Raw genomic sequence first — 14057 nt, forward strand, 5'->3', positions numbered from 1 at the left:
CATAAATTAAAAATTAAATTTTTAGGTTGTGATTTTGTTTCCTTGGTTTGATTTTTGGTTTTTTTACTCTGAATGATGTAAGAAGGAAGAGGACATGGTCTGAAGAGAGCAGAAATGACAGGCAAGATATTTTATTTTCAAAGAAAATATTGCTCTTGAAAATTAAAAAGACAAATGTTTTCATAATTTCTTTTTTTTCTTCACTTTTGACCCAGTCATGAATTATAATAGTAGCCTGGGTTCTTTGCATCACTTGCTTCCCGTAATCAACTCCTACTGTGAGGTCCTTGAATTAATAATAGTCTCATCATTTAAGACCACTCACTTCCTTAGTTTGGTTTTTAAATAGCTACACTGCACCTTATTGCAGCATTGTGCATGGCATTTTCAGAAGGAAAAGCAGTGGCCCCTGCAGGAGTCCTGCCAGTGCAGATCCCTGTCCCTCCCAGGCCAGGGGGCACAGCTCAGCCCTAGCTGTGCCATGGGGCTCACCCTGCAACTCTGGCCTCCTGCTTCCCCCAGTTCCCCCGTGGCAGCAGCAGGCAGCTGCTGTGGAAGCTCCCTCTGCTGTGGTTTGTCTGGAGCCTGGAGCTCACCAGATTACACCGATGGCCAATGCAGAGTTCCCAGTGCCAAGAACAGGCTGGTCAGTGCAGTGTCAGACTGCTTTGGCAAATGCAGTGTGGCAGGAAGACGACAAGTGGGCTTCAGTGCTGCTCTCTGTAGTAAGAGAGCACTGCCTCTGCTCCTCTTCCCCATTTGGCTTGAGGTGTGCAAGGTACTCTCAGGTCCTCCACATCTCTTAAACTAGTAGGTTTTGAAATACAAAAAATAATAGCCATGTAATAACCAGCATAACTGGCAGCAAGAGGGGTGGATAAAATAAACTAAGGGAAAGGGCTTCACAGAAAGCCCCCTCTCCTCACTGCCTGAATGGGAGAGTAATTTTCCTCTAACCCTGTCAATGCCTGCCAGCACCTGGGCTTCCAAACTACAGAAGAAATTCCTGTTTCCCTTCTCTAATCCTAGAAAAGTCCTCTACTCTCCATCACCTCTGAAGTTTCTTTGTGGGTTGGCTCTCTGATGTTAGCATATCCTCCATCTACATATTTTCTCTTCTTGCCTGGTTCTCTCTGTGCTCCAGCAGCTTTCCCCCACTTAAGTGCACTTTGTGTCCCAAGCAAGACACCACCCTCTCCCTCTCCTTCCAGCTCCTTTCTGAGCTGGGTTGCAGAGGCCAAGGTGAGCAACCTAGAGAGGCTTGCACACTGCTCTGCTCAAGGATAAGAGGAAGAGGAAGGTATTGTCTGCAGTATCTGTCCTCCAAACTGGAGACGAGCTAAAGAGTTGATTGGTCTACTCTGCTCCATCATTTGAAGTCAGTCCACAGAGGTGTCTCTTGCAGTATGATGGCTCTGACTCAGTTTCCTGAATTTTCATTCTTACCTCTCTACTATTTTAATAAAGGAGGAGAGTGGCACAAACTGAATCAGTGAAAAATTGGTACTATCAACCATGAATAATCCAACATCAATATTGTTTCACAAGGATTTTTTTTTAATGTGGTGGTGAAAGCCCAAGGGAGAACAGGTATTTATATCTTCCCCATAGCCTCAGATGAAAACCAAACGTACAAAATTTTAAAGCAATACTACAGATCATTGATATCTGCTACATCAAATCTTATGAAGCCCAAAGTGTTTGTTTTAAATTGAACAATTGCAGTAATTATGTCTCATTAAGGGAACCAGTAAGACTGAACTGTGCTAGCAGTTAACTAGTGATTTCCAGGGCATAGCTGAAAATTGAGAATTTCCAGCTGCCTTAACTCTTCTGAAAGCAAATGAAAAACAGTTGGATGAACAGAGTTTAAATTCTAGCCTGGAAGAAATGATAGATTATTGTCAAGAGCCATCAGTGTACAGGACACAAGCTTCTTTTCTTGAGTGAAGTGCAGGCTCTTTAGAAGGTTTGGTTTTGCCTTCAGATTGAAATCTCAAGAATGTTAATGAGAAAAGCAATCCATCTTTTCCATATCAGACAAGAGGGGACTGCTTGTAGTCCCTAAAAAACAAACTTGTGTTTTCTCATGGTCACTTTGATTAATCTCAAATGCATCTTCTAGTTTGTACGCTTGATTTAGGGCTTTGCTATTTACAGGTGAGCAACCACTACTCTATTCTGCACTTGCTTGGGCTTATTTAAAATTCTAGGCTTATTTAAAATATATATCTGTCTCTCTGAAATTACTTTGTAATTATTGAAATGTATGTTCATTTTAATTGTTCATTACTGCTTGTTAAGGTAAAAAATAAAAACTGCTAAATAAAACCAGTATTTTAGTGAACTTCAAACTATATGTGCCAAACTTTTTACATTCTTTTTTCAAGGGGTTGGATACGTTTCTTTAAGTGCATGGAAGTGTTTAAACTAAATGGTGCAGGGAACCCATGTATGTGTTTCTAGCTGGCAATGTAAATCCCCTAGTGAACCACAGTAATATGAAAGCAGCACTTGAAAGCCAGATGCAATGAAAATTTAAACATATTGCATTCATAGCATGTGATAGTTTAATCATTATTTAAGCTTTAGAAATGTCACAGCATAATTACTTTCAGAATGAGTACAAACACTTTCATGCACAAAAAATTCTTTCTTCTTGCAACTTTTGCTTCTCATGGGAAACTTATGCCTTTGTGAAATTTCTGAACTTGATCTTGTTCATCACCTGATCACAGAATTATCAGTGAAAATTAAAAATCCAAAAGATTGAAATAAACCCTACAGATCTTTTTAGAACTAAGCATGTATTTTCTTTATGCTCTTAAAATTAAAAAAAAAAAATCTGTGAAAGTATTTCTTTCATTAAAGAAGAAATTTTGCAACAAAACCAGTTAAATGGAAAACGCTAAATAAACCCTATTTGTAGAGCCAGGGAGTGGAAAGTACCAAAGGCTGGATTTATAAGCACCCATAGAGGATTAAATTCAGCTCTCCTGTGGATGTGATACATTTTTACTGGCCTCACAGCATACACAGGGCTCTACCTCCTTCTGTACTTCTAAGGAAAATCCAGGGACCAGAACTTAAGTTCTAAGTTTGTCCTGTATCTCGAATGTTCTGATGAATGCCATTGATTTTGCAGTATAAATTGTGTTGATGTGTAAAACAGTGTCAAAATCCCAGTCTGCATTTAGATGGGAACACTTCCTCTTTACATAGCCTACTACGATTTGTTTATAATACGAGCAGTCCAGGTTGGATTTAGAAAATAGCACTTCTAATGGTTCTGCCATTTCTGAGAAATAGGCTAGAGGAAAAAATACTCTCTGTGTAATTCGGGGGTGGGGTTGTTTGCACGTTTTCTAAGTGGAAATCTTTTTGGAACAGCTTTACATCCTCATAGCAAAGATTTAAAGGTCATAAAAACTGCCTTTGTATCAGGAATGTACTGGAAGTTATTTCTGGTAAATTCATTGGAATTTTTCCATTGTGAGTCTGTTTAAAACTGAACTTACCACATGTTCTGTAGGAGCAAAATCACTGTAATCATTTCACATCTCTTAAGGCTTGTGTCACCTTCTGTGCTCTCATGAGCTTGTTAGTGCTAACCAGAGGGTGAACCTGTCATCCCTGTGGAGCCACTGAGTGTGCTACACGTGACAGCTGTTGGGTTGAAGGTAACCTGTGCAATGGCCAAGGTATAACCCTTTTTCCTCCTCTTGTATTTCACTTCCTGGGCCCAGACACTGAAAGAGACTAATATAAGTCAAGACAGAGAGAGGATTAAGTGTGTATTCTTTAATGTAGCTCTCTGTGTATCATAGAATGACAGAATGACTTGGGTCAGAGAGAATCTTTAGGATCATCTAGTTCCAACCCCACAGCTGTGGATGGGGACATCTTCATCTAGACTGGGTTGCTCAGGGCCCATCCCACCTAGCCTTGAACACTTACAGAGGTGAGTTATTCACATCTTGTCTGGACAACTTGTGCCACTGCCTCACCACCACAGGGAAGATTTTCTTCCTAACAGCTAATTTAAAGCTAGTCCATCAGTGTGAAGCCATTGTGCTGCCACTACATGCCCTTATAAAAAGTCTCTCTCCATCTTTCTCGTAGGTTCCCTTCAGGTGGTGGAAGCCCACAGTTAGGTCACCCTAAAGCCTTTACTTTTCCAGACTGAACAATCCCAATTCTTTTAGCCTTTCATCATAGGAGAGGTGCTCCATCTAACTTAGTGGCCCTCCTCTGGACTTGCTCCAACAGATGTTCTTCCTGTGCTGGGACCCCAGAGCTGGGTGCAGCACTGCAGGTGGGGTCTCAGCAGAGCAGAGCAGGGGGGCAGAATCCCCTCCCTCCCTCCCTCCCCTGCTGGCCACACTGCTTTGGCAGCCCAGGACACGTTTGGCTCTCTGGGCTGTGAGTGCCCATGTCTGGTTCATGTCCAGCCTCACCAGCACCCCCAAGTCCTTCTGGGCAGGGCTGTTCTGATCTGTTCATCCTCCAGCCTGGCTTGATACCAGGGTTTACCCTGATCCAGGAGCAGCACCTTGCACTTGGTCTTGTTAAACCTCACAAGATTCCCATGCACCCCCTTCTCAAGCTTGTCCAGGTCCCTCTGTATGCCATCCCATCCTTCAGGTGTGGCAACTGCACCACTCAGCTTGGTGTCATCTGCAAATTTGCTGCAGGTGCACTTGATTCCTGTGTGGAAAAATTGGGAAATTTGCTATGTGCATGTGGTAAGCTAAATCACTTGTAGGTGAACCTAATGAAGATTAGAAAATGTTTTAGTTTAACAGAACTACTAAATAACTGTGGAAAGTGTTCATGGTCCTGACATGCCCTTCAGTCTTGCAGCCCCAGTCCAGGCTCGCTGCCTGTACTTGGCTCTCCTGCTATGCAGTGCTGTGGTGGGGAAGATAAGATAGCTGCAAAATAGTTATCAAAGATTCACTGAGATCAGGGTGTGTCCTGCATGATGAGAAGAGCAATTAATATTTTAAAGGCTGCCATCCATCCCTACAGGCACCAAAGTATTACATCACTCTCTGTACAGGACAGTGACAGTAATCAATAGATCTAATGTGCTGGGGGCTCGGGGAGGGACAAGTTAGCATTTCCCAGGCAGAATGACTGGATAATTAAGAGAAATAAACAAGGCTTATCCTTAGGGGGAAAAACCCTCATCAGCTGTTCTGAGTTGAAAAGCAGTTCTCTACCAAATAGCATGGTTGGATTTGTTCAGGCATAGAATTTCTTCACCAGTCAAAATGATACATTTCTTACAAAGAAAGCAATGTGGTCTGTTGTTTGAACATGAGGACTGAGTGCTAAGGAAGCAAAGTAGTGCATGTATTTTTATTACTGAAAAGTCAAATTCTGAAAATCTGAAGCCAGATACATGTGAAAATTTCAAGACTCACTTGACAGATAATGCAGGAATGTTCTTTCACTGAGGCTTTCTGACTGCTCACAAATCCTGTCCCCACAGGGCCCAGCCTCCTCTCCCAGAGTGCACTCCAGCTCAATTCCAAACCTGAAGGATCCTTCCAGTACTCAGCCAGCTACCACAGCAACCAGACCCTCGCCCTGGGCGAAACAGCTTCTGCCCAGCTCCCGTCCCGCAGCAGTCAGGCCAGAGGTTCCATCCAGAGCTACAGCCAGGTATGTGTCCTAAGCAATTGTGGTCTCTCACTCCTGAAATTGTGTGGAGTGGCTCCCAGGAAAGAGCTGTTTGCTGCTTCCCACACCTGAATTTCTGCCTTTACTTTCTGTCTTGTTCAACACACCTGCAGCAGGGTGGAGTTACCATCTTGATTTTTGTAAATCTCCGGTGGGTTGACTTGCATAGTGATAAAGTAATCCTGATTAACAAGAAGATCTGCATACCAGATTAACTTACTTGCCTGAATATATATTTTGGTAATAGCATGTTCAAGCATTTTAGTTTTCAAAGCAAATTTCTGTGCCTGTACTGATTACGAGTCCATCCTAAAGTCTAGGACCTGCCAGCATTGCCACGTTACTGAAAGCAGTAAGTGCCAGGAAACAAACCAAGCCAGGCTGACACCAGATGTGAAACCTGCCTGGGATGCCAGGCATCACATGGTGCTATGGCCTCATCTCAAGTGTAGGAAACAGTTTTTTCACCACATATTGTAGGACTGTGGCCTCTACATTTGAAACATTTTGAAAGATTGTCTCAGATACTCATGAAAACTTTGTAAATCCCTCTACCTGTCTAAACCATCTCTCCTGGCTCTGACATGTAACCCTCTCACCTTCTGTGCTTTTCACTGTGACATCAAAGCCTCTCAGGAGAAAGTTAAGCTTCACTTGAGACAAGACGTGTTCATGCTTCTGTACCTAAACAAAGTCTAACTGGGTTGTGTCGGTCAGCACTGGTTATTTTCTCTGTTTAGATGCTAACCATCCTAGCAAAGCAGATCATCTCAGTGTGATACCAGGACATTTTGCAGTTCAGAATTCTGTAGAAGAGAGTAGTTATTTGAATTTCAAAGCCTAAAATTGCTAAGAGATTTCAAGTATTAGAGTCGTTGCACAGTTTGTGAGATTCTGAGACACATACAATATTCTATTCTCTCAATTTTCTCAGAAAAGGTCCCTGTTCTCTAAGACTAAAAAATGAAATAAAGCACAGTTAAATTAAATTTCAAATTGTGTAGGTAAGAACAGAATCCAAATATTAACCCAGCACTGGCCATCATAAATCATGTCCCCAAGTGCCACATCTGCATGTCTTCTAAATACCCTCAGGGATGGTGAACTGACAACCCTTTCAGTGAAAAAAGTTCTTCCTGATGTCCAACCTGAACCTCCCCTGGTGCAGCTTGAGACCATTTCCTCTTGTCCTGTTGATGGTTGCCTGGGAGAAAGGAACCGACCTCCATATGGCTTTCTGGCAGTTGCAGAGAGCAATGAGGTCTCTCCTGAGCCTCTCTTCCTCCAGGCTACCCCAGCTCCCTCAGGTGCTCCAGACCCTTCACCAGCTCTGCTGCCCTTCTCTGGACGTGTTCCAGCACCTCAATGTCTTTCTTGCATTGAGAGATCCAAAACTGGACACAGGATTTGAGGTGTGGCCTCACCAGTGCTGAGTACAGGACGATGATCACTGCCCTGCTCCTGCTGGCCACACTATTGCTGGTCCAGGCCAGGATGCTGTTGGTCTTCTTGGCCACCTGGGCTCATGCTGGCTAATGTTCAGTTACCTGTATCAGCCCTGCCATGTCCTTTTCCATGGGCAGCTTTCCAGCCACTCTTCCCCCAGCCTGTAGAGCTGCATGAGGCTGTTGTGGCCAAAGTGCAGGACGTGGCACTTCACCTTGTTGAACCTCATGCAGCTGGCCTTGGCCCATCGATCCTGCCTGCCCAGATCCCTCTGCAGAGCTGGCCTACCCTCTAGCAGATCAACACTCCTGCCCAGCTTGTTTTTTTCTGCAGACTGGTTGAGGGTGCATTCCATCCCCTTGTCCAGGTCATTGTTAAAGATATCAAACAACACAGACCCCTGGGGAATTCCACTTATGGCAGGCCACCCACTTCATGCAACCTTTCACCACTATTCCCTAGGCCCTGTCACCCAGCCAGTTTTTTACCTACTGAAGAGTGCACCCAGCCATGCCATGGGCTGCCAGTTTCTCCAGGTGCATCTTGTGGAAAATAGCATCATCTAGAGTTCTGCTTTTTGAAAAGCATCTTACCCTGGGGGTTAGCCTGAAAGACTGTGATGGAGTCTTTAGGGAGGCTGGAAAAATAAGATGATGGAAATGGAGCACGTTATGGGAGCAACAGAAACAAAAACAAAGTAGAAGTGAGAGGGGAAGGAGAAAGAATCTTTTTCTTTTTAAAAGTCAGGAAGGAAAGTCATGCAGATTTGTAAAGGTCAGAAATAGATATATTATTAATATAAATTCTATTATACTCATTGATAGAAAAAGTTGCAATTTATGGAGGGGGAAAAAATTAATGACCTAGATTTTTTTCCATTGGAATTACACTGATCAGACATTGCTTAGATCTGAGAAGCTCTCATGAACCATCACTTCAGAGAGAACTGGTTTCCTTCAGAAAGGTAATTAGTAAGTTAGAAAGGCAATATTTCCTATCCTTTGTTTTTCTTGGTATGAGAGGACAGAAAATAGATGTTCTTTTTATTTTCATACATATTGTAGGATAGATATTCCTGCAGGAAAATAATTCAGAGAACTTAATAATTTTTCACATCATGATGCTGCAAAAGATGCCTGACAACTTCAGATTAATTTAAATATATTTTGAAAATACTAACAAACTGCCATATAAACTATTAATTAATACCATTAAAAGTATATAAAAGGGGTTTTAAAAGAGGTAAACAGGAAAATTCAAAAGTCAAAATTAAAAAATTCTCAATATGACTATTGCTGATCCCACAATTTCAGAGAAAAAAAAGTCAATCCTAAGAATTGTTTTGCTATACCTATTACAATTTAAATAAGCCTCAAGAGCTGAAGCTTCTCAGATTGTGATAATTTCCTTTGGTATTTTTGTGCAAGGAATATAGCTATCTCTCAACATGAATGATAGTCCAAATGCTTTCAAAAAAAATGTAAATAGTCCCAAGGCCAGCTGTGACAGCCAGAACAATTTGTGAAAATGCAATTGTATAAAAAAGACAAACTAATTAGTTTTGGGACTTACTGTATAGTGTTGCAAAGTGCAATCTAACATTGTTGTCAATTTGGTGGAGTTCATTATAGATCATAGAGTTTTTCCAGTGCTTTGCCTACTTTAGAACACAAAACTTTTATCTTCTAAATGCTACTGGGACAGGATTTCTTAGCAAAAGCTGCTCCTCTGGCAGGGAATTACTCTGCTTCCCCACTGAAAACTGGTTTTCAAACCCAGTGTCCAGCCAGGTTTAGTGCAACCTTGAGAATGATCATCTTATGATGCAGAGATATCAAAGGAGTATAAAGTATAACATGTACTAAAAAGAGTGGTTTTCTGCATGCTCTGCCATGTGTTTTCAAGGGGACAGGAAAGGAAGTTAACGTTGTGGGATGAGGACTTGTTTAACTGTTGGTTGGTAATGCTGCAGTCTTTTCAGAGGCTGTGGCCTCTGTATAATTATCCTGTGCACCTGATGCTTTTGGACTGAATAAGCTGGCACAGATTTGGAAAAGTGATTAAAAAGTCTTGAAAACCCATTTTACAGTTAGTGTTCTAGCTTGTCTCCTTTTCCCTATAAACAAGTTTGTCAGACCACCACACCTCACTAACAAATGAGTGCTAGAATACATTAAGTTTTTAAGCAGAAGCTCTGTACTGGCCACAAGGTAACGGGCTGCTTGATAAACTACCCAGACAAAAGCTAAAGATTTCCCTTCTGGGAGGTGTGGCCAATGACGATGTGTTTAAAACCAGATTCCAAATATAAACATGAGAATTTTTCTGTCATAAAGGAAACAAGATGAAATCTTAAGACAGATTACTCTTATTACAGCACTCGGAGAACAATTCACTAGTAGAGATTATGGCAGTGGAAATCTGTGATGCTGCTTTGATTCTACCATAGGTAATGACTGTAGCATTCACGGCTGCTTTAAAACCAGAGATGGACCATCTCTGGACATGCTGAAAAGATCTCACACAGTTCTGTTTGTGGATGTAGAAGACTACAATTACCTAACTTCATCTATATATATGACTTTTGAGAGCAGGATCAGGTAGGCTGACAAATTTTCCTAATAGTATTGGAATTTTGGAATGGAACAATAGAACAAAATCAGGAGAAAGAGATGGAACAGGCCATATTTGAGGGATCCAGAGGTATAGTCTGGCATCTGTTATTGTATAAGAGCATTTGAACATAGGTAGCATCTTTCTAGTCAGGTCAGGAACTTACAAATTACATTACAGCAGTCTTGCAGAAGAAGGGCCCTTCTGTAGGTCCTGGCCAAAGACTGAAGGGTGCATTCCAAGACTAGAGGATGTTATGCAATTTCCATGCCCTCCTCTTCCCTTTGTAAGAGTGCTGATTGAAGCATTAGACCACAGCAGAGTGATGCCTTGAGTGAAAGTTATTTGGGCTTACAGGAAAGAAAGTAGCCCTCAACAGACTGGCAAGTCTAGCAGTCTCTGAAAAAGCTCAGAGCATCACTGAGACTGGGAAATGGAGCTGCACCTGTGGAATGTCTCTGGAAAACCCTGGTCAGGATGAACAAGTTTTCTGCCTAAAGCTACCAACACACACCAATAGCTAAAAGCCAAAGTGTTCTGGAGGGAGGTTTTCTACACAACTTGGAAAATGCTCCCTAAAATCAAGAGAAAGGGTCTCCTTATGGACCACAGTATGCTGTATATGACTATGTTTAGTATTCATCAGATGTGACTTGTTTGAGATTATAAAGGCAAAGAGATCCAGAGAGCAAAATGAGCTGAAAACTGGCACTGGCATTTACTGCTAAACTGAAGTTCATCCAGACCTAAGATGGGCATGCAGACTAACTCAAACCTCTGGGAGCAATCTCCAAGAATCAATATACTGATTCATATTAGCAGCTGACCCCAAAGTTTCACTTAAAGTTGTCTAGCCATTTTGTAATTCCTTATCCATGAAAAATTTTCTGCAGAATAAATAAGTCAACATAGTTATTTGGCCCTCTCAATTCTACTCTATAGAACAGAAATCTTATATTGCAGTGTTTTATTTACTCTTTCTTGGTTAAAGTTCCAGTTCAAATTATCAATTGGATTGTAAACAAACAAACAAACAACAAACAAACAAACAAAAACAAAAAAGCCAAACAACAACAAAAAATCCCCACAAGAACAACCAAGCAACCAAAAAAACCCACAAAAAACCCAAACCCCCAAAAACTAATTTCCCGGAATTCCGGGCATTAAATGCTTGAATGAACAGGCAAACAACAGTTAGACTGTTCTCTAGTCTCTTATAACCTAACTGGATACCCCCAGTAATTTTCTGTATGAAGCTCTAAAGATATTGTTTTTAATCAGTAGAAAATGATCTTCTTAGTAACATTAAATGGGAAAGAAAATATTTTTATAGCTGTGTTAATGTTCTCATGTTTTTTTCACACATTTCCGTTTCTAAAAAGGATATACCAGAATCCATATATTGAATCCAAATAAGTAAGGCTACTTTTCATTGGGATGCCAGGGAAATGAAACCCCTGTGTCTTGGAATAGATATTCATGAGGCTGTAGTAAGAAAGTCCTTGATTTTTATTCACATCTATGAAATAGGATGATGGTAGAGAATATAATTACTGAGAAGCAAATTTGCTCTTAGTTTATTAGCTTAAACACAGTTTTGTTATCAGGTTGACAAAAATAATGGATAAATGGAAAAAAAGTAAGGGAAAAATACCACTGTATTTTATTCTTCCATACAAAGTATGTCACATTGCAGGGTGAACAATGACTTGTCTTTATGTCTGTCTTAAGCCACAGACAGGGAGAAACACAATGAAAAACTAAACCACATTTAGTCTCTGAAAAGATGTGTGGAGAATGTTACTGCACACTTGGCCTTTTGAAAAAACCTAAGAACCTCACGGTACATTTAAGACAGGTCTGAGCTTAGTCACATCCTAGAAAATACTGCATGCTAGTGTTTTCATTGCAATCTGTTCATCCATAAGTTCTCTCCTTCACACAGAGCACATGCTTAGCTTTTTAGGAAGTGATATATACTGCATTTTTCATTAAGCATTTAATTATTGTGTCCCAGCACTACACCTTGTTCCATATAACAAATTATCATGAAATGGGATTTTTAGGGTTTTTTTGAATTAGTGCTTGCAGAATGCCCGCAGCTTTATAAAGATTTATTAGGAATATGGGATAATACTGGTTTACTTGAAATTAATTACTGTAAATCCTTGACACATTAAGCAGTGTAGAAGTAGATTAGTAAAAGAAATTTTGTATACATGATGACAGTACTTGCCTAAAATCCTTAGGATCAACAGCAAACTGTTAAAGTTACCAGCGTGTTGAAGAAGTAATTGGTGCACTGGTAACACTGCAGAAGACTGTACTTTAGAGCACTGTTTATTACAAAATTATTATTATGCCACTTAATAGTCCAGAAAGTAAAATTTATTAACAAATATCAATTGATAATGTAGCTAGTTTGAATGACATTTTGTTAAGTGCAAAATTTGCTCTGCCCATGTTGTCTTAAATCATGCCGACCTTTTTTTTGTTTAATGAAAGTTGTTACCGTATAGTCTAAACCTGGAAAATGAAAAGTGTACTCCTGTCAAATACATTATTGGACAGTCAGCTGAAGATTAGTCCTTCTTTCCACTTTAAAGCATATACGGTAAGTAGCTCAGCGTGAAAGTAGCTTTTAAAAGTTTGCTGATGTTCCCACAGTTTTCCTTCCTGATTTTTGTTAGGAGCCTTTCAAGTGAGCAACTTGAGCTTGTTGACCATTTTTGAGAATGTCAAGACTTGTACTTGAAGCTGTGGTGTTTGTTACTCGCTGCTGCAATCCGAACAGTCCAGCTCAAAAGAGAGCAGCAACTTCCATCTGTGAGCCCCTTGCTCACCTGGCAGTCACCATACAGAGCACCTGGAGTGGGACAGTTTATGTTTCATTTATGTGTAAAGCCATTGCTCTGTGAGCTGCAAAGCCTCAAAGCCAGAGAGGTTTGGGTCTGGTAGTGCTCTCTTAAGAAGCCTGCGCAATGTCAGTGCTGGTAGCTTCTTCCATGCTACTAGAAACTGGGAGCAAAGCTCCAGGAGGAACTTCTCCAAAGCCTTGTTTCTTGTCTCTGTCTAGGAAAAGACATACTCTTCCCCCAGACGCAAAGCATTTAAGATGAAGGGCAGGCTCCAAAAGTAAAAAAAAGACACAAACATTGCCAGTGGGTGTACATAGGAAGAAGTACAGATTTCTGGCATTCTGAATCTTGTTTATTTTCTGCTCTGATTAGTTATGCTGTCCTCAGTTCCTGACCAAATCCTTTATTGAGTATCCTGGTGCAAATAAATCAAATTTCATACCAGGAACATGGTGCTCTTGCCCACTTGTTTTTTTTGTAGGATGCTACTGGAAAACCACATTGCTATTCAATGTATAACAATGCTACTGTTGGCATTCACAACACCTCTTTGAATTGAGTCACAAAATTCATTATTCACATTTTAAAGCTTCTTCTGGCTAAGGAAATCAGTAGCTGAGAGGCGTGTGCATGTGATTGGGCAAAGCACCGGGAAGACCGATTCAAACTATGCTGTCAACTCCGAGGACTTTCTGAGGTTTCAAGTAAATCCCCTGTCTAACCAGAAAAAAAAAATAGTATCTGAATCTAACAGCGCATCTTCCAATAGAGCGCTGAGCTCTCACTCACTGCGGGGTGCAGTTATGAGAGGATTTTAATGTTACCAGACTCACAGAGAATCTCTTGAGCCTAGAAGATCCCTGATAAAAAAAAAAAAAAGGGGGAGCTGCCTGTGTGTAAGGGCGAGCTCCATCCTCTGCGGCTTCAGAAGCGGCTCAGGCACAGAACCGAAATTTCTCATAAGGCAGTATCTCCCGAGGATTTTCTCTCGCTCCCTCTTCCCAGCCCCCCTCAGTTACTGGTCTTAGACGGAGCTCAGCGCTGCCTTGCCGGCGGCCAGCGGGTCGGGGCAGGGAGCTTTCTCCCTCGTTCTCCATGCGGATTCCCCGCTGGATGCGGCCCAGGGAAGCGCCCGGCCCCGGCAGCTCCTCCCGTACCCCCGCCCCCTTTCGTGCCGCGTAACTGAGTGCGAGGCGGCCGCTTGCCGTGCCGTGCCGTGCTGCGCTGCCCGGGGGGCTCGGCGTGCACCGGCCCGGGCTTCCCGTCCCTCCGCCCCTTCACACAGGTCCGGGCCGCGGGGAGCAGCGAGCTCCCGGTGCGGTGCTTCTCCTCGTAGGGACACAGGTTGCTGGAAACCGAGGAAAGTTACTCGATTAAAGGCTTTTCCGAGGCTTCGGCCGCTCTTCTCTAACGTGTGCAGAATAAAGGGGCGCGGGTGTATTTATCTGTGTG

General features: G+C 41.8%; 1 protein-coding gene across 7 annotated transcripts in view; it reads left to right on the forward strand.

Moving 5' to 3' along the window:
- Positions 1-14057, forward strand: part of CTNND2 (catenin delta 2) — a 636038-nt gene that overhangs the window by 353507 nt on the left and 268474 nt on the right. For 6 of the 7 annotated variants that reach the window (XM_030971656.1, XM_030971657.1, XM_030971655.1 and 3 more), the window contains one exon: positions 5498-5670. In XM_030971656.1, coding sequence (XP_030827516.1) covers positions 5498-5670 — 173 coding nt within the window. Of the gene's footprint in view, positions 1-5497; positions 5675-14057 lie in introns of all 7 variants that reach the window. The other variant, XM_030971661.1, reaches the window with a different exon arrangement.

This window comes from Camarhynchus parvulus, chromosome 2 (assembly GCF_901933205.1).
Source record: "Camarhynchus parvulus chromosome 2, STF_HiC, whole genome shotgun sequence".
In the NCBI taxonomy this organism is placed as follows: domain Eukaryota; kingdom Metazoa; phylum Chordata; class Aves; order Passeriformes; family Thraupidae; genus Camarhynchus; species Camarhynchus parvulus.